The sequence below is a fragment of the Narcine bancroftii genome, chromosome 10, assembly GCF_036971445.1.
Source record: "Narcine bancroftii isolate sNarBan1 chromosome 10, sNarBan1.hap1, whole genome shotgun sequence".
Taxonomy (NCBI): domain Eukaryota; kingdom Metazoa; phylum Chordata; class Chondrichthyes; order Torpediniformes; family Narcinidae; genus Narcine; species Narcine bancroftii.
Window position 1 is genome coordinate 88620522 of NC_091478.1, and position 21350 is coordinate 88641871.

The 21350-nt window shown below is 45.8% G+C and overlaps 2 protein-coding genes across 7 annotated transcripts in view; one reads left to right on the top strand and one right to left on the bottom strand.

The window, feature by feature from the left end:
- Positions 1-13976, top strand: part of plekhf1 (pleckstrin homology domain containing, family F (with FYVE domain) member 1) — a 47994-nt gene extending 34018 nt beyond the window's left edge. For all 4 annotated transcript variants that reach the window (XR_011345852.1, XR_011345855.1, XR_011345853.1 and 1 more), the window contains one exon: positions 12130-13976. The gene's annotated coding sequence lies outside the window, so the exon portion shown is untranslated. The remainder of the gene's footprint in view (positions 1-12129) is intronic.
- On the bottom strand, positions 2804-17419 carry LOC138744899 (protein C19orf12 homolog). 3 transcript variants are annotated; one of them, XM_069901711.1, is made up of 4 exons: positions 17214-17303; positions 15027-15149; positions 11103-11271; positions 2804-4295 (listed from the first exon to the last, which is right to left on the bottom strand). In XM_069901711.1, exons 3-4 carry the CDS (start codon positions 11260-11262, stop codon positions 4030-4032), a joined length of 426 nt encoding a protein of 141 aa, XP_069757812.1. In that variant the 5' UTR covers positions 11263-11271; positions 15027-15149; positions 17214-17303; the 3' UTR covers positions 2804-4029. The 3 variants fall into 3 exon arrangements, with proteins under 3 accessions (XP_069757812.1, XP_069757811.1, XP_069757813.1); XM_069901710.1 differs by lacking the exon at positions 15027-15149 and adding an exon at positions 12101-12192 and having other exon boundaries at positions 17214-17298; XM_069901712.1 differs by lacking the exon at positions 15027-15149 and having other exon boundaries at positions 17214-17419.
- Between the last annotated feature and the right edge of the window lie 3931 nt (positions 17420-21350).

The window sequence follows — 21350 nt, forward strand, 5'->3', positions numbered from 1 at the left end:
GGAATCGATCAATGCTGGGCGACTATTGTTGGACACTGACATGAGAGGCATCAGATGCTGAGTACAAACGAAAATCAACAGCAAAACCTTTTTAAGTTAGCTGAACTAATGCAGTGTGTCAGCATCATTATACGATTCAACATGCTAAAAGCTAATTTAATGTTTCTCCAACTTCCTTCATGACGAGGCAAATTCGAAATTATCTTTGTGTCCAGCTGGAAGTTTTTTTTAGATTTGAAATTTTAAAATTTAGACATACAGCACAGTAACGGGCCATTTCGGCCCACGAGCCCATGCCGCCCTATTACCCCTGGGAGGAAACTGGAGCCCACAGTAAAAACCAACGTAGAATGTACCAATTCCATACAGAAAGCGTGGGATTCGAAATCCAGTCCCAATCGCTGACACTGTAACCGTGTTGTGCTAACTGCTTCGCTAACCATAATCCCCAATGTTTTTCAGGAAGAAAATCTTTTGAAAAAAAAATGTTGTCCAGTGTCATTAGACTGGGAGGTAAAAGGAATATTGGAATGTAGTGGACAGAGGCAGATGAGACTAGGGTAAAACGCACATTGAGTATAAATACCCTACATAGACCACGTGGCTTCAGCTGCTGTAATTTGTTTAAAATTAAGGGTATACAATAAGAACTGAAACTACATGTCAAATCATTGCATCTCACTCAAATTATTTTTGATTTTTTTTTTAAGTCCTGTATCCCTATAACTTTGGGATCATTATCTCCTGGATTCTCATTAAACTCTCCACTACTTCCTTTGACTCTGCAGGGATATTTTGTGGCAATTACATTCCCTCTGTTCAAAATGCACTTCCCAGAAAAAAAAAGGTGAAGGTCTAGATTCCCCCCTGGTGTGGTACTACTACCAGAAGGAGTTGTGGTTATGCTCAGAGGAATTTTTCTGTATTGAGGTCAGCTGTATTTACATGCCTGTGGACTTGCCAGCCTCCAAACTGAGTCATTAATACTCCTATTTGCTACAGTGGTCCACTTCAGTTCAGCGACTGTTAAAAGGCCCACTCTTTTAAGTATTCCACTCCTTCAGTCAAGTTCATTGGCCTCAAAATCCTTTAATTCACACATGTCACTCCCTGTTTACTCATTTTCAGTTCCTCTAGGCCATACATGTCAAACTCAGGCCCACGGGCCAAATTTGGCTTGTGATATAATTATATTTGGCCCGCAAGATCATATCAAATATGTATTAAAGCTGGCCCGCTGGCCGCCGCTAATACTACAAATCCCAGAATGCTTTGCAAATGCATTGGCGCCAGCCCGTCAGCCCGCTAATCGCCCCCACTTCCTCTCTTTACTTTCATTAACATCTGCAACCTATCGCCAAACTCACATGTAATAAACCCCTTACGAAAAATGGCCAAACGAAAGACAGAAAGCAGGACCTTTCAAGACAGGTGGGAGGAAAACTCTGACCCCAGAGTTTGATGAACTTGCATCTAAGAAGAGATGTCAAGTATCTGGTTTAGACCCAGGTGCATCAGAGTAAATCACAGTGGAGCAAGCTAAGCTTGGATTAATATTTTCTTGGGTTAACTTTGGACTGTTCATAGTTGAAAGATTGGATTTTCATTGAAGCAAGTTGGTATTTTTTTGACTTGTTGGCTTGTGAAAAAAAATACATTTAAAAGGAGCTTAAAGGCTATAGAGAAATATTATTTATTGAATATTTTATTTCTCATTAGTTAATGCTTCTTCTGGAAAGAGTTTAACCAAAACAATTATTAAACATTTATTTTAATAAGAAAAAGTTTAATATTACATATGTTGAAAGAAGAGAAAACATGCAGATGTTGTTCAAAATTTTCAATAAATATTTAGTTTGGCCCATGACTTAGTCCAAGTTTTTAATTTTGGCCCTCTGTGAATTTGAGTTTGACACCCCTGCTCTAGGCAGTGGTTCGCAACCTTTTTTTGGTCCAAGGCCCACTGGCTTCCAGCCTAACATACCAATGACTGAGCAATATTTTCAAGTCAAAGGTAGCTCTCTAACAAACACACCTTTATCTAATTTAAAGTATTTCCTTTAACATTTTTAAAGAGCTACATGGAAACATGCCATGGTTGAGAACTGCTGCTCTGATGCCAATCTACCACAGCTTATTCCATTTTCTTTTTTTCTTGTTAGCCTATATAGCTTATCACTCCAGTATAAACTCTAAAGCACTGGAAAACAGGTTTCTATGTTGTGAAAACACTCCAAGAAGTATTTCGATGCTGCTGTTAATATTATTTTGCTTGTATTGCTACTACTTGAATCCAATTGTAAACGTCTCACCAAATGCACATTCTATTCTACCACTTACAATCAACCAGAAGACAAAATAAATTTAGGATCATGACAAGTGGAACACAATTAATTCATGGTTGTAGCTGGTAATGAGTTAGTGCAACCACCAATGCTGGTCAGTAAGACGATTCTTACTATTGGCATGCCTGGTTGACTGAAACTTGTATATATGAGACCGCCAGCTGCATTGTGGATATTATACACACAACAATATTTCTCGGATTACTAATTGGATCTTAACATGATAGCCAATCCAGAAAGCATTACCAAGCTGCAACTGTAGCAACTGTCACAGGTTGCTTCGACAAATTAAATTTCATAATCTTTGCCCAGTTCATAACCCTGTTATGGTTTAATTACAATGGTGTGCCCAATAGTTCCCCCACGAGTTTAAAAACTCTTCACTGAGAATTTCAAAAATTTAGCTTACAAAATTGAAATTGGTTTCTATTGAGCCCAGTAATAACCAATTCTGAAACTTGTTTTGTTTAAAATATTACAAGAAGCATAACATTCATCTTGAATGATATGTTTCAAGTTCAAGTTTATTGTCACACGTACTGAGGAACAGTAAGAAAGTTCATTTTGCAAGCAGCGCAACTGGTCAACTCCAACATAGTACAGTGATTAAAAACACCTCACAGGGTTTTTCTCATATTATATATTGTTCACTGGAATATCTGATCAGAGCCGATTGATCCTTGTCCGCACCTCAGCTTGAATGAGATGATTAGTTGATGAGCCATTACTTTTCCAGTAGTAATTGTGAGGACATTTTGTTACAAACATACATCTACACAGAATTTTAAATCTGCTTTTGTACCAACAAGCCAAATGTCCACCCCATTGTTACCACGATTATTGATGTAGTTTTATCTCCTTTTTTTTCATTGACTTTTTTTTGGTGTGTGCTTACTTGTATACAAACAAATTATTATATAATGTAATTGTCAAATATGTATTTATGCTTATATGTTAAACTCAATCAAAGTATTTTAAAAAGAAAATAAATTACAGTAAAACCCCAGTATCTGGCACTTCTGGGGATTGGTAGATGCCAGATAAGTGAATTATCTGGTTGCTTGAGATTGCGTGTTGTGTGATTGGCAAACTAATGGTGAGGCGTGCCAATTTTAAATTTCCGGTTTTTTTACTTATTTATTTTCCATGTTGCTTGAAGCTTCCAGTTGTTTTACTTTACTACTTTTCTCAAGCATTACCAAATTAATTGAAAGATAATTAATACACTTTTGAAAATTGTCCAGTTATCCTCAAGTTTCCAGCATGTCTAGGTACAGGTATGAAACCAGTCCATTTCCTATTCATTGGATTATGCAAGTCAACCAAGAAAAAACTTTAAACAAACATAAAGAATCCAGATGCAGATATAATGGGTGGAAATTTATCCTGGGAAAATGGGAATGAATGAAACCATTTAACTCTGGGCTTACTCTTCAGTTATTTCCAAATCAGCAAAGCTGAATAAAGGCCATGGAGACTAGCATGGTCTAGTCTACTTTTGTCCATATTGAACCAACAAGCCAAATGTCCACCCCACTGTTACCACAATTTAAACAGTAGAATTCCCTGCTGTCCTCGCAGCAATAATCAAGATAGCATACTTCACAAATCCTTGAATATGACACCAATACTATGTGCCAATCTACTCATAGCAATTCGCATGTCACGGAAAGGCAGCCTGGTATCAGACATGGTATCGCACCTCAGCATTCAGTTGCCTCATGAAGAAACTATTTATGGCTGTCAATATCTGGTTCTTCAAGGCAACATTTCCCATTACCAATGATATCAGCTGAGCTACATCAGTCCAGTCCAAATTCCGGATAATGTTGTGTACGTCATTGGACAGCATCAGCTGTTGATTTGGTGGAAGTTCCATGAGAATTTGTGGTACCGGTTTTAATTGTCCACTTGCCATCCAGGCACCCAACATCCCACCAACTGAACCACCTGGGGACACAAGAGGAAGAGATTAAATATTATTTATTTTCTGCTATTAAAAAGCACTTTCTTTTCCTGAATATACTGTTTCCCCTCCTCTTTCTGATTACTTGTTAAGTATGTTTTATCCAGGTGCTTTATTCCTGAGAGAGATTTAAATATACAGATCATATCCCAGTGAAAATACAGGTTTACTCACTCATGGAGTTAATCATGCAATACTTAAGAGTGACATAGTTGGCATAATGGTTAGCACAATGCCTTTACAACACCAGCAAATGGGACCTGGGTTTAAATCCCACACTGTCTGTGGGGAGTTTGTATGTTCTCTGTATGGGTTTTCCCTGGGGCCTCTGGTTTCCTCCCACTGTTTGAAACGTACCAGGAGTGTAGGCTAATTGGGTGTAAATTGGGCGGCACAGACTCATGAGCTGAATTACCCTGTTATCAGGCTGAATGTCTAAATTTAAAATTTTATAAAAGTTTAACTTGTGCTCTATAGTGTGAATTGTGGAGGGACATATCTGGAATCTAGTCGGAGATCACATCACCTGCCAATCAAAGTTGGACTCTGCCCACCCATTAGTGCACACCTGACCACTAGCTCGTTTAAATCACTGACTGATTACCTAAGCTGGACTCCCCAGCTCACTGCACTTTAAAAATCTCACCACGTGCAACTCATTCTCTTTGCTCCTTGGTCCTGACTATGAAGGCTGCTCTACACCAGGTCACAAACTGTGGGCAGCGCTGGAGGATGTGCACTACACTGAGAGTGAGACCACAGGAATACTTAGCACTAGAATAAGGAACCGGGAGTATATGTTGAAGTCCCTATATGGTAAGAGTGTGCTAGTTACTGAATATTACTGCACATATGATGGAGGGAGGTGGAGAGAGAGAGAAGGCAACCATTAGTGAAAGTCTGATCAATCTGATCATTGGGCAAAAGAATGGAAAATGCTGCTAAATGTTAAGTATGTGGTGGCTCACCACAAGGCAGGCGAACCAGCCCCGCTTGTAAGCCACACAGCGGGGCAGCCAGCCAAAATGGCGCCGTCGGGGGTTTCCCTTCCTTCCAGCTCGGGGCTCAGAAACCCGCACTTGGGGACCACGTAATGCCCGGGTGACATCAGCACCCTCCAGCGCAGTTCTCAGCCAGGTCCGGGCTGGGAGTATAAGTGCAGCCCAGTAGCCTGCAATAAACTAGTCTGCTCACTGAGCTCAACCCGTCTGGTTGTGTATGTTATTGCAGGAGCAGAGTAGCTGTCACTACAATTAGTGACCCCGACTGGTTCAAACATCTTTGAACCCATCATGAGCGAGCTTGGGATCAGCATTATAGTCGTGAAACTGCCTGAATTCTGGGTTCAGGAGCTGAAGACCTGGTTCGGCCATGCAGAGGCCCACTTTCACCTCCGCCAGATTTCGTCCGACACGACCAAATTCTACCATGTGGTCGCTGCCCTGGATCAGGCCACCGCCAGTCGCGTGCTGCACCTGGTTCAGCACCCACCTGCTGAGGACAAGTACGAGACAATCAAGCGAGTGCTTACCGGGTCCCTCGGACTATCCAGACACCAGCGTACCGCTCGGGTGCTGCACCTCGACGCTCTGGGGGACAGGTCCCTGATGGAGCTGATGGACGAGATGCTCGCGCTCATGGGTGAGCACACCAACTGCCAATTTTTCGAGCTCATCTTCCTCGACCATATGCCTGGGGACATCCGGCCACTGCTGGTTCAGGAGAGCTTCACCGACCCGAGGAAGGTCACCCAGAAGGCCCAAGAGCTATGGCTCGCACGATTCCCAGAGGGCTCAGTGGTCCAGCAGGTCAGGAGGCACGGGCACGACCATGCCAAGCCCGCCCCTAGTGCTGCGGTAGAGCATCCCCCCCCCTGCAGGGGCCCCCAAGAGCATAACTAAGGCCGTAGCATTGCTTCAGGTCTCTGCTTTTACCACCAGTGCTGGGGAGCCAAGGCCTGGAAGTGTCGTCAGCCCTGCTCATTCCAGGGAAATGACCAGGCCGGCTGGTGTTAATGGCTGCGGCGGCTGTCCAAGGACACAGCCTTCTCTACCTGCGTGACTCAGTCAGCGGCCTGCTGTTCCTCATTGACACTGGAGCCAAGATCAGCGTCATCCCGGCCACGGCCATCGAATCCAGGAACTGACCTCGTGGACCTCCCCTCCGTGCGGCAAACGCAACGGCAATCCGGACGTATGGAGACAAGACAATCCACTTCTAGTTTGGCCAATGGAATTTTGCGTGGAGGTTCACCGTCTCGTCCCTCCCGAATGCCAGCCTGGGTGCAAACTTCCTCCTCGCACACGGGCTTCTGGTGGACATTCGAGGTAGGCGCCTGGTGGATGCCTGTACCTTCCAGGCTGTTCACCTCGACGATGCCTGCTCGGAGCAACCGCAGATGGCCACGATCAGCACGCCCAGAGACGAGTTCCAGCAGATCCTGGACGAGTTCCCGACACTCCACAAGTCACAGTTCTCCGTTGCCTCGCCGCACCACGGGGTGTTCCACCACATCCCCACCCAGGGTCCGCTGGTTTACGCCGGCTCCCACCTGACAAGCTCCAGATGGTGAAGGAGGAGTTTTCACACCTGTTGGATCATTCAGCGGTCCGACAGCCTGTGGGCCTCACCGCTCCACCTGGTCCAGAAAGCCTCGGTGGCTGGCGTCCCTGCGGAGACTATCGATGGCACAACGAGGCAACCGTTCCTGATCGTTACCCCATCCCTCACATCCAGGATTTTACGGCCAACCTGCACGGTGCGAGGGTCTTCTCCAAGGTTGACCTGGTGCGTGGATATCAGCAGATCCTGATGCACCCTGAGGTCATACCCAAGACGGCCATCATCACCCCCTTTGGTTTGTTTGAATTCCTGCACATGCCGTTCGGGCTCAAGAATGCCGCTCAGACCTTCCAGCGCCTCATGGACTCTGTGGGCAGGGACTTGGATTTTGTCTTTATTTATTGGACGACATTCTCTTTGCCAGCAAGGACCGGGTGCCACACAAGCCCCACCTGCGTGCCCTTTCCTCCCGGCTGGCCAACTTCGGCCCTACCATCAACCTGGCCAAATGCCAGTTTGGGAAATAGTCCGTACAGTTCCTAGGCCATACCATCATGGCCGAAGAAGCCATGCCCGCCGCTGTGAAGGTCGCCGCTAGCAGGGAGTTCCCATGCCCGGACAGCCTCAAGGGGCTGCAGAAGTTCACGGGTATGGTCAACTTTTACAACTGCTTCATCCCAGGAGCTGCGCGCATCATGCAGCCACTGTTCGCCCTCATCGCAGCCAAGCACAAAACGCTCGCTTGGAACCCAAAAGCCTGCACCGCATTCGAGGCCACCAAGGACACCCTGGCGAAGGCCGCCATGCTCGCCCACCTGCAAACCGACCTGCATATGGCACTCTCTGTCGATGCCTCTGCTACAGCCATCGGTGCCATCCTGGTGCAGCAGGTGAATGGACATTGGAAACCTCTGGCATTCTTCAGCCGCCTGCTTCGCCCGCCGGAATGCATATAGTGCCTTCAACCGTGAGTTACTGAGCATATACCTGGCAGTGTGGCATTTCCGCTATTTTTTGGAGGGGAGGACTTTTACCATTTTCACAGACCACAAACCCCTCACCCAGGTGCTTGCGATGGCAAAGGATCCCTGGTCGGCCCGCCAGCAACATCACCTCTCCTTTGTGTCGGAGTTTACCAATGACATTCGGCACAAGGCGGGGAAGGAAAATGTGGTTGCTGATGCACTTTCACCATCTGCACGCTGACGCCCGGCCTCGACTTCGATCAGCTCGCCCGGGACCAGGAAGCTGATAAGGAGACAAGGTCCTTCAAGACCGCCATCACCGGCCTGCGGTTCCGAGATCTCCCAACTCCGAGCGGCAAAGGCACCATCCTGTGCGATATCTCCTTGGGCACCCCGCGGCCAGTGGTTCCCCAGCAGTGGCGCGGGCAGGTTTTCCGTCACATCCACAATATTTCACATTCACGTGAACATCATCAGGCCCTTACCTGTTTCCTGGGGCAACCATTACCTGTTTACGGTGGTGGACCGCACCACTCGCTGGCCTGAGGCAATCCTGATGCCAGATGCCTCTACTGACTCCTGCTCCTGAGCCCTGCTGCATGGTTGGGTCACCCAGTTTGGCATCCCAACTCACCTCACTAGCGATCGAGACGCCCAGTTCACATCTGCAATCTGGGCACAGCTCACCAACAGGTTGGGGATACAGCTACACTGCACTATGGCCTACCACCTGCAGGTCAATGGACTGGTCGAACGTCTGCTCCGCCACCTTAAGTCGGCACTCATGGCCCGCTTCACCGGTCCCGACTGGGCGGACAAACTGCCTTGGGTACTCCTGGGCATCCACTCCACTCCCAAGGAAGATCTGCAGGTGTCATCAGCTGAACTGGTCTATGGTGCAACGCTGGCACTACCTGGTAAGTTTGTCAAAGCACCTCACAATCCCCAGCGGTCGCCGCACGAACTACTTCCTCACCTCAGGGCACGCTTGGACTCCTTCGAACCCCCACCGCCACCCAGGCATGGCACCTGCACGATTCACGTTCCTGGCGACGCTGCTTTCTGCAGAGTTCATTTTCATTCGGCGGAGCCCGACTGCGGCACCTCTGCAGCGACTGTACGAGGGGCTGTACAGGGTTATACAGCATTCTGGCTCGACATTCACACTGGACTTGGGTGGCAGGCATGAGCTGTTTACCATGGACAGGCTGAAGCCAGCGCACCTCGATCCCACCGAGCCCGTGGTCATTGCCCAGCCCAAGAAGCAAGGCCACCCAGCAAAAAAGGACATTGGTGCCGGTTCTGGGGGGGGGGGGGGTAGGCGGGGGGGGGCTTTGTGGCAGCTCATCACAAGGCAGGCGAACCGGCCCTGCTTGTAAGCCACGCGGTGGGGCAGCCGGCCAAAATGGCACCGTCAGGGGGGTTTCCCTTTCTTCCAGCTCGAGGCTCAGAAACCCGCACTGGGGGACCATGTGACACCCGGGTGATGTTAACGCCCTCCAGCGCAGTTCTCAGCCAGGTCCGGGCTGGGAGTGGAAGTGCAGCCCAGCAGCCTGCAATAAACTAGTCTGCTCACTGAGTTCAACCCGTCTGGTTGTGTGTGTTATTGCAGGAGCAATGTAGCCACCGCTACAAGTACAGCCTATTGGAACAGGCAAACAACAAAGGCACACATACAATGAAAGGAATTGAACCAAGCACAGAACTAACTATGAAAGGGATCTGGAAGTGATTTAACAACAGAAAGGGAGAATTTGTTGACAGCTACGATGAGATGGAATAATCCATTGAATACATGGAGATTCTAGTTATTGGATTTTAAAGTGTGTTTGAGAAAGGATGCTGAGGTAGGCATGTGAAATGATTAAAAAGCATTTGTTATAGCAAAATGGAAGAGAAAGTTCTGAATGTTTTTAAACACAAACCCTTATGTAATATGGAAATGCCATAATCCTTAAATCAAAGTAGACAGAGATTTTAGCTTCTCTTCCCAGAGGATTATGTCTGCCCCATTCAGGTTTTTTGTAATTCTGACAACTTACATTTTTACATTAACTGGTACCATTTTCACACATTACCAGATTTCCCAAATTGAACTCCCTGTTTACCACTGTGGAATTTAAACCCATAAGATTTGTATTTTCTATGCAATGCAATAACCACATCATATACCTGGTAAACTCTGCTAGAGCTGCTGGGATGGCAACACTGTCACTGGTGTGGACTCAGAAGAGTGGAGAGTGGAGATACGGTGCTCCTCTGAAAGGTTCAACTTCAGCCTAATGCTGACAGCTCCGAACAGGCGTCAGAGGAGCCGATGGTGTTTTTAAACTAAAATCCTGCAACCAATGGGTCTGTGCCCAAAATGGCGGCGCCTGTGCTCAGCATCGGCCACGAGGGGTGGCAGAATTTGGGGGAGTAGCAGGTCAGCAGAAACGGGAAGAACAATTCTCCGTTGAGATGAAGAAGTCGAGGAGACGACCGTACAGGGCGGTGACCACAGTGGTGGACCAGTGAGGGGCTCAGAAGCTGAGAGACCCACACAGGTTGTGGGTGACTTGCAGTCGGGGGATTCGCATGAACTGTGGGAGACTGGCTCATGGGAGCCACGTATCGGAGCTGGGATTCGAGGGGATGCTGAGGGCAAGGAGGGCTCCTGAAGGACCTCGAATGCTGAATGTTTCATGATTGCATTGGAAGTTTGGATGTAGTGATCAGGTTGTTGACGGCTCGAACTGGATGTGGCTGCAGAGGCTTCAGGAGTGCTGGAGGTGAATCCACAGACACTCAGCGTCTCTGACAGGACTCTTTTGTTTCTCTTTCAGTCGTACTATAAGGGGTGCCGGGTGACACTGATGGTCTGCCTGACAGCAGGCAGAAAGCAATTTCATGTGATTTGCATGTTCTATACTATTATGTGATAATAAAGAAATATTGAATCTTGAAACAGCCAAAATATATTTCCAGTTGCTATTTCTATTTACAATACACTGTAAATTTTGATCATTGATAGAGCTAAAAGGATCATCGATGCCTGAAGCATTTGTTTTCAAATACTAATGTCGATTTATGCACAGAATATTTTGGTGACAATATGGTCTGTAAATTACTGGAGCATTATAATACAAAACTCACAGTGTTCATTGTAAATTCCACTCTACACTATTTAAAATAAGGCAGTAACCACGAACACGTTTGCTCAGAATCTTCCATTGACATTTTGCAACAATAATTTTATTTCAAACACCAGTAACGTGAACTTACCAACTGCGATTCCAAGGGGTCCACCAACCATGCCCCCCGCAAATGCTATTGCACCAGCCCACAGTGCCCCTTTTGCAGAACTCTTCATTGCAACTTGCATCTTCTCTACCTCCGAAATGTGGCGAACCAATTGCATCACTGCATCAATGTCCACAGGCATCTTGTCGAACTAAAGGATTCGGAAATGGGACATTACTGTTCATCACCTGTAACAAGCCGTTTTTATATGCTAATTCACAATGCAAAGGCAAAGCAGTTATCAATGTTCATTATTCCTAACTGCAATCTGATCGCTGTTGTTATTGACAAACTTTTTGTCGTAAGAAGCTACTTTAAATAGATATAGTCTTTTAGATTGAAATTATTACCATCCATGGTTTGTGTAGTCATCCTTACACACCTGAATCAGAAATCAATCATTATCTGTGGTTATATTTTATAATGGGTTCGTAAATTAAGAATTTTAAGGTTAACTGTTCATGCTTATTTGGAATATGCATGTTATCTGAGAAAACATTGAAGAAAGGCTCAGGCCTGAAATGTCAGTAATATATCTTTACCTCCTATAGACCCTATGGGACTGAGTTCCTTCAGCTTTTCTGTGTTTTTACTGTTTTCAAAGGGGTTGCCTGCTTTAGGCAATCACTTAAATCTCCAAACTTCGTGATCAAGTTCATATTGCACATTAAGTGATTTGTCGACTACAGCATTGGAAGTTCTTGGAATAAATTCGGACTCTCTTTGAAAATCCACTTCAGGCAAACCTCTTTAACACCTTGCAGATATTTTTGACCTCACCTACTTTATTATGCTATAAATAAAACCTTTGTATTTGAACTGTACCTTTTAAAAAGGAAGTTTTATTACTGTACTTTGCACAGTATTACCTCTGTTACTCACTATTTACAGTATTTCTTATTTTGTTTTAATTTCCTATTTCCCAAAATGTAGTTACATCGATTCAAAAATATATGTACATTTAAGTCAAGGAATCGTACCAAAGTAACACTTTCCAATTTTCTCAAAGGCTTTCTCCAGTATCCTGGAATCTTGGGTCACATCGAGTCACAGACATGAAGAAGCTGATGACCTAAAGTTGGAACAGGCATTTCTAAATCGGCACAGCTAGAACAATTCAGGCAGGGGGTTTGAGCTAATGAGGTGTGCCTTGAGTGGGGCCCATTTAGTTAATCAATGACTTACATGCTGCCTGAACCCAAAGCTGGTGGACCAAGTTCTGTGTTCAAAACACAGAGTATTTGTGCGATGAAATTTATTGCAAAAATCTCCATTTCTGATGAAGGAAAGGCATCAAATGAAGTACCTGAGGACTTTTGATCCCAAGAGGTGAGAATAAGAACTATTCCATTTCCTCTCATCCCGAGCAAACCTAGCGTTCTCCAGGGCCTCACCTTCCATCTCACCAGCCTGCACTTTTGATGGATCATCTTGTGTAATTGCAACATGATCCACCTTTACAACAAAGGGGTTGGAGTTTAAGAATAGAGAAGTTTTCTTCTAGATGTATAAATGTTAGTGAAGCCACACTTGGAATACTCTGCCTAATTTTGGTCACTTTACCTCCTTCTTTTTTTTTTTTCTTTGGCTTGGCTTCGCGGACGAACCTAATAAAGTTTATAGTAGCATTGGAAGCAATCCAAAGGAGTTTCACCACACTAGCTCCTGGGATGAAAATGCTGTCCCATCAAGAGAGGCTAGACAGTTTGGACATGTATTCCTTGGAGCTGAAAAGAACGAGGTTATTCAAACATAAAAGATCCTGACTGGGCCTGAGATGATTTCACAGGTTGGAGAGAAACAAAGAAGGACAAGTCACTTAAAACTTGACTGTATTGGAATTTCTTCTCTTAGAATGCAGTGAATCTCTGGAATTCTCTGCCACTGAGGGTCAGAATATTAGATATATTTCAGCTTCAGATTTCAGATCAAGGGTCAGTTTATTCATTCCATCAAATACAATCCTGAGATTCTTTTATCTGGGAGGGAGGCAGAATTACCACATTTGTCGTGCAAAAAATAACTGCACACAGCGTACACATGTAAACAAATCACTGGCGTCACTAGCGGGTGCGGGGGGTGCAGACTGTACTGGCTGACTGACACCATCAGAGGGGAGTGATACCAGATTGACTGTCTATAAAAAGTTTGTGCAGTGTTTCAGCAGAAATTTATTCTTTTTTATAAAAATATCCCCGTGGTTCGTTATAACAACAAAAACATTATTTTTGTAAGCCCCACTTAGATGTATCAATATACCTACAAGGCTAAAACTCTATGCTAACTTACTTTTTGAACCTTCTAATGTGCGCTGGTCAGTATTACCCAATGACAATGATGCTTCAAATCACATGGTTTCGTCTGCTCGCGCTACAAGCACACGCTGTTGTTTTTGTTGCTGCTGGTGTTTTTTTAATCGCTGCTTTTGTCCAATTTTCTAGTGTCTTAGCTACAATATTGCGGTAATGAGTATATGTGAACCTATATCGATAACCTTTTTGAGAATCAAGTAGTAATTAAAGGAAAAGAAGGAGAAAAAACAAAAAAGGACTTCCACTCAGTTACTAATGATGTTGTAATTCAATGTGCATAGATGATATTGTAATTTAAAGGTGTCGTTTTAATTTTACTAGTTCTTTATCTCATTACTATGGCCGTCACATTCAGTGATCTACGGGAATTACGCTTTACGAGTAACATTAGGACAAAAACATTACTAAGGATTCTGTATGGCCTGGTACGGGAGGAGGTCCATGCAAAGGGGAAGGGGGGGAAGCACCATGGGTTATCTCTAGTGACGCCACTGAAACAAATAAAGAACTGTGAACAGATAACGAACGTAATCAAACTGATCAGAGAGCATTAAAAAAAATCAATAAAGTACAAGGTGTATTTTCAGCTGCAGATAAATATTTAAATGATCAAGGAGTCCATGGGGAACCAGTAGAGAAGAGGAATTGAGGCCAGCACAGAGCAGTCATGATTATATTGAGCAGAGGGGTATTGTCCTCCTGTTTCTGTTCTTGTAAACCCTGCCACCACCATCCTCCCTCCTTTCACCTTTTGAGTGCCACTCTAAGATGTCCTGGTTCAATTCAAGTCTATTGGCATCTGATTGTACAAGTACAACCCAACAAAACAGCATTCTCCAGTCCTCGATGCAAAATACACAGACACACAATCAGACATAACACACATACAGACAAACAATACATATGCAGGACAAGAATTTTATCTATACAAATAAATAAATATTGCTTTGTACAAATGAGAGTCTCAGATGGTTAGTGTGAGCCATTCACTCTGCCTTTTCCACGTGCTGAGTTCTCTGCTCCACTCCCTCTGCATTCACGATGGTTTGGACACATTGGGCTTCAGTGCAATCCATAAATTCATTGACGACATTTTTTTAAACTACAATATTAATTACTCATCAGTCATGGGAAATGAGAAGTCAGATCAAGAATCCAGCTTTGTTTTGTCACAGCTGGTTCTCATGGTCAACAAGACCAAGGAGCTTGTTTTGTAGACTTTAGGTAAGGGAGGCTGAGAGATCCCGTGCCTGTCTCCATGGACAGAACATTGGTGGAGAGGGCAAGTACCTTCAAGTTCCTGAGAGTCTACATATTGGAGGACCTCTCCTAAAGCCTGCACATTGAGGCAAACCAATACCACTTTCTAAGAAGACAAGAGGAGATATGACATGTCATCGAATACTCTATAAATCTTCTCAAGGTGTACTGTGGATAGGATACTGACAGGTAACATCACAGCATTAGTTCAGACTTTCAGCAACTCTTATGTTCCATATCTCTCCTTGCCACTTGTGTTTTATTTCTCTCTATTCTCATCCATCTCTTTCCACCTCCTTCAAACAGTTTAGTTCCAATCATTATCTTCTCTCACCTGATGCCAATACCAGATGTAATCCAGTATCTGGTTTTCTTCACCCTAGTATTGACATCTTCTTTGTTCTTTACGCCTTTTCGCCAGGAAAATATGCTTGCTTTGTAACATCGCCAACATGAACTAAAAGCCGGGCAATTTAATCAAGGTTTGGTTAATTTTCAGTCTGAAAATGCACTCTTATTCTCTCATATGGAGCATTATTCCTCGAATGTAACCTACAGGCAAGGAGCATCCATAAATCTTCCAAAATAAAGTGAGTATAATGAAAGTCAGTGCATCAGTGGGAGGTTATTGACTGCCTGCCAGTGGTGCACAATCCACAACTATGGACCAGGAACATCAGACAAGTGGCAGGAAGGCCTTCCTCGATGGTGACAGAGACTCCAGCAAGAAGGCTGTGTGATACTAACATCCTTGAATGAGCCAACCCTATTGGAAGGGAACACCACGTAGGCCCTTGCAGCCTGTCAGCTCCAGGATTGGAGAAAGGTGCAATGTGAAGCATATAGTCCTCCTGCCTCCCATCCCCCATCACTGAGGAGAGCTAGCACACACACTGGATGCCAAATATGAACCTGTTTCAGCAGTCCTTCCAAAAGAGGACTGATAGTCCAGGGCTCTTGCACATGCCTCAGGGAAACACAAAGGGCAAACCAATCAGATCCATTTGCAGTCCCAAGCCGGAATGAACATTTGACCAAACCTTTGGCTCCAATTACATCTCCAGGGGATCGACTGAAAGATGGGCAACCCTCACCAAACCCTACGAGTTAACAATAGCTGATTGCAACTGGACCAGCGTCTCTTTAATTCTGTAGTTCTCTACACTGGTAATCGGCAGATTTAACAGTGTTCACACCAAAAATGGATTCAACGCGGATTTCATGTTTGTGAGTGGGTTAACAGTTGTCCCTGGTCCCATGAATTAGACTTATATAACCATATAACAATCACAGAATAGAAACATGCCAACTTGGCCCTTCTAGTCTATGCTGAACACTTTCTCCCACCTAACCCCACTGACCTACACTCACTCAACTTGTAACCCGCCATTCCTTTCCTGTCCATATATATATCAAACCTCCTTAAATGCTAATATCGAGCCTGCCTCTACCACTTTGTCTGAAAGCTCGTTCCACACACCTACAACTCTCTGAGTAAAGAAGTCCACGTCATGTTCCTCTAAACTTTTCCCCTTACTCTCAACTCGTCCTCTTGTTTGTATCCCCCCTCTTTCTTAAAGGAAAAAGCCTCTCCATGTCAAATCTATCTATACCCCTAATAATTTTAAATACCTCAATAAAATCCCCATCTCAATCTTCTACGCTCCAAAGAATAAAGACCTAACTTATTTCATCTTTCACAATAACTTAGACCCTGTAACCCCACCAACATGTTAATGAATCTTCTCTGCACTCTCTCCAATTTATTGATATCTTACTGTCTCTTAATGCAGGCAACAATCTGATGAATCTCTTCGGCAGCCTCTCTAACACCCATAATGCGGTGCCAGACTGGCACATAATGCTCCAAATGGAACCCAACCAAACTTTTATACAGCTACAAAATAACTTCCCAACCTTTATACTCAAAACCCTGATCAATAAATGACCTATCCACTTGTGCTGCCAATTTCAGGGTGCTATGGACTTGCACCCAAAAATCCATCAGTTCAGTGTTGTTAAGGGTCCTGCCACATGCAGGAACTCCTAACACATAGAGATGAAACTCCATCTGCCATCAGCCCATATTTCAACTGGACTGCATCCTTGCTGAATCTCTGTGCAGCCTTGCTCCAGATTTTTGGGGCTTCCAAACACATCTTCCCCTCTCCTCTTCTCTCTGCCTTCCGTAGAGACCGCACCCTCCAGGATTCCTTTGTGCCCTCCTCCCACCCCACAAATCATCTCCTCCAACATGTCATGGCTGGGATGGGATGGGATGAAGCCCCCGGCGCCCATGTGAGACCACTTGAAAGTCTGGCTCCTTGTCATATCCCCCCCCCCCCCCCCCTATCCCTTGGGAATTTTAAAATCTTCAGCCCCCATCAGTTCTACTTTCAAGCAAAGAATGCACGTTGACCGAGGAGCGGCCAGGGGGGTTTCACGGGGGGATCTGATCGTTACCCTCCACAACAAGCGCCCTGGGTCGTTGGGGCTGGAAATAGCAGGGCTGCGAACATACCCGAATGCTGGAGGCTCTGTATTGGACGTGTCCACGGCCCAATCCAAACGCTATCTGGGAGTAGAGCCCCGCGATTCCCGGAACGGTCCCGCTGCGGACGCAATCTGAATCCCGGAGGACGGCGACCAGCCGCAGCGCTGCTCCCAGTACAACGGGAACCAAGTCCTTCGCCTTCCAGCGTTGCGATCGGGAGGGAGGGAGGGAGGAGAGAAGGGGGAGGGGGGGGGGGGGGGGTGGTATCGCGTGGTTTCTGCCGAGCCTTTCTTGTCCCAGACGCTAAGGGAGTGGCAAAGATCATGTGAATCATGTATCCCAGAGAGGAGACGGGTCCCTGTGCTGGGGGTACCCCTTGGTGAACCCACACTGAGCACTTGAGCCAAGGGAGCATCTTAAAAGAGAGCGCTAGAAAACACAGCCCTCCAGTTACTGGTGTGTCAAACAAAGGCAGAAAGGCTGCAAGAAGGTTCCTGAGGAAAGAGAAAATGGTTCAATCTCGGACCTTTCATCATTCTCTAGATAGGGCTGGAGCAGGTGGAGGCAGACACCAGGTCTCCAGAGATAGAAGAGGTGGGAGGAGGATCAGGGTGCTACCAAGGTGGGACGGGGTGTGAAGTGAGATGGCTGATGGTCTGGGCGCTGCGGCCTGATGTTAATGTTAATGGTGGAGGTATGACTGCTGGCATTTGTCCTCTGCAATAGTAAACACACAGAAATGCTGGAGGAACTCCGCCTGTCTGGCAGCGTCCGTAGGAGGTAACGATATATTACTGACATTGCAGGCCTCTAAGTCATTCTTCAAGGAATAAGCAAAGAACACCTAGGAGCCGTAGGTGATGCCGGTAGAGGACCCATGATTCGGAGCCGAACAGGAGTGTGGGTATGACAACGGCTCTGTATATGCTAATCTTTGTGAAGTTTTTCAGCTGGTTGTTTTTCCAGACTCTTTTGTGTAGTCTTCCAAAGGCGCTATTTGCCTTGGCGAGTCTGTTGTCTATCTCGTTGTCGATCCTTGCATCCGATGAAATGGTGCAGCCGAGATAAGTAAACTGGTTGACCGTTTTGAGATTTGTGTGCCCGATGGAGATGTGGGGGGGCTGGTAGTCATGGTGGGGAGCTGGCTGATGGAGGACCTCAGTTTTCTTCAGGCTGACTTCCAGGCCAAACATTTTGGCAGTTTCCGCAAAGCAGGACGTCAAGCGCTGAAGAGCTGGCTCTGAATGGGCAACTAAAGCGGCATTGTCTGCAAAGAGTAGTTCACGGACAAGTTGCTCTTGTGTCTTGGTGTGAGCTTGCAGGCGCCTCAGATTGAAGAGACTGCCATCCGTGTGGTACCGGATGTAAACAGCGTCTTCATTGTTGAGGTCTTTCATGGCTTGGTTCAGCATCATGCTGAAGAAGATTGAAAAGAGGGTGCGAGAACGCAGCCTTGCTTCACGCCATTGTTAATGGAGAAGGGTTCAGAGAGCTCATTGCTGTATCTGACCTGACCTTGTTGGTTTTTGTGCAGTTGGATAACCATGTTGAGGAACTTTGGGGGGCATCCGAGGCGCTCTAGTATTTGCCAAAGCCCTTTCCTGCTCACGGTGTCGAAGGCTTTGGTGAGGTCAACAAAGGTGACGTAGAGTCCTTTGTTTTGTTCTCTGCACTTTTCTTGGAGCTGTCTGAGGGCAAAGACCATGTCAGTAGTTCCTCTGTTTGCGCGAAAGCCGCACTGTGATTCTGGGAGAACATTCTCGGCGACACTAGGTATTATTCTATTTAGGAGAATCCTAGCGAAGATTTTGCCTGCAATGGAGAACAGCGTGATGAGTTTGAGCAGTCTGATTTCTCGCCTTTGTTTTTGTACAGGGTGATGATGATGGCATCACGAAGGTCCTGAGGCAGTTTTCCTTGGTCCCAGCAAAGCTTGAAAAACTCATGCAGTTTGGCATGCAGAGTTTTGCCGCCAGCCTTCCAGACCTCTGGGGGGGATTCCATCCATACCTGCTGCTTTGCCACTTTTCAGTTGTTCAATTGCCTTATATGTCTCTTCCCGGGTGAGGACCTCATCCAGCTCTAACCTTAAGGGCTGTTGAGGGAGCTGGAGCAGGGCGGAATCTTGGACTGAGCGGTTGGCACTGAAAAGAGATTGGAAGTGTTCTGACCATCGGTTGAGGATGGAGATCTTGTCGCTTTATATAGCAGAGATAAAGATATATTTCGGGCTTGAGGCCTTCATCAAGGAATACACAAAGAACAGGAAGGTGTCAAAATAAAGATAAGACTGGCTGGAGCAGGAATCCAGGTCAAACAAAAGGTGTTAATGGATAGGATAAGAGGAGAAGTGAGAATTGATTTTGGCTCTGTGACAAGAGACAGATGGAAAAGGAAAGAGAGATAGCTGGAGGAGAGACCACAGGGAGAAGAAGGGAGATGGGGGGTGGGTTTTAGGAGAAGTTGATGTTAATGCCATCTTTTGGAGTGTGCCCAGATGGAAGATGAGATTTCAGTCTGGCAGTGCATGAGACCATGTCAGCAAAGGAATTGGGCAGGGAATTAGAATGGGTGGCCACCTGGAGATCCATGCTATTGCAACAGACAGAGCCAAGATGCTCAACAAAGCATCTTCCAGTCTGTGCCCAGTCTCTCTGATGCAGAGAAGCACTGGATGCAGTAGATGTCCCCTGCAGATTCACAAGTGAAATGCTGCATTCTCTTGGAAGGACTGTTTGGGGGCCTGAAGTGGGCTGAGGGAGGAAGTGTGGGTGCAAGTGGAGCATCTTCTGCAGTCACAGGGATGGGTCCCAAGGGGGTGATTGGTGGGGAGGGAGGAGTGGACAAGGGAGTCACGGAGGGAGCAGTCCCTGCAGAAGGCAGCCAGGGGAGGAGTGGGGAATATGTGTCCAGTGATTGGATCACGTAGTAGGTGGTGGAAATGGCAGAGGAGGTTGTGTTGGATGCGGAGGCTGATGGGGTGGCAGGTGAAGTCAAGGGAAATCCTGTCCTTGTGTGTGGAGGCAGAGGGGCCCAAGGCAGATCTGGGCAATGGAGAATATGCGAGTGAGCGCTGAGTTAATGGTAGTAGAGGGAAAGCCACATTATTTGAAGAAGGAGGACATAACTGATTATCTAACATGGAAGTCCTCATCCTTTCAGTAGCATGAGGCAGAATCATAATTCAGCACAGATTGGAAGAGGAAAAGGTCCTTCTTTCCATGCTGTCATGTTTTGTGGTTCTAAAGCAAGACTATTGATCAGAGGCTTTATGAAAACCTTTAAAAAAAACTGCAGAAAGGACACAATGAGTCAGGCAGCATCTGTGGAAGGGAAGGGGAAATCTCTTCAGCGTATGTGTCTGGAACCAAGAGATCTCAATAAAGCCATCAAGAGAGAGGATTTTAAATTGCCGACATGGGAGGAAATCATGTCCCAGTTTGCAGGTGCCAAGTGGTTTAGCAAGCTCGACGAGTCATCGGGGTTTTGGCAGATGAAGCAAGTTCGAGACTCTTCACTTTCAATACTCCACAAGGAAGATACTGCTTCTTTTGGCTACTGACTTCTGGGGTCTTGTCTGCACCAGGAGTCTACTATAAAACCATCCACATGATCTTTAAAGTATACCTGGAGTTAAGACCATGATGGACCATGAGGATTAACATGATACACGACTAAGGCGAGTGCTTGACATGACACGGAATGTCAATTTGAAATTAAATAGAGAAATGTGAGTTTGGCATAAAGACACTGACCTTCATAGGAGATGTCACATCTGAACAAGGAGTGAAGCCTGATCCAAGAAAGACATCAGCCATTGAGAATTTTGAGGAGGGTCCATTCCCCATGGCCTGTAATTCCCCAATTTTTCAATGGATCCATCTCCCCTTTAAACACTTTCAATGATCTGGCCTCCACGACACTGAGCTGAAGGCAGGGCTGCAGGTGGAAGTGGGGTGACTAAACCCAGGGTTGGACAAGAGGCCAAGTGCACAGAGACCCAGGAGGAGGATTAGAAAAGGTGGCAGGAGGTTCCCGGTATTCCTGCAGGCGGCAGCTGTCCAGGCGATTGTGTATGATATCCCTGCACAGAATCCCATTTGCCTCTCTGACAGAGAAAAAAAGAAAACTTGACCCACTACATATTTATTTTTGCTTGGTGTT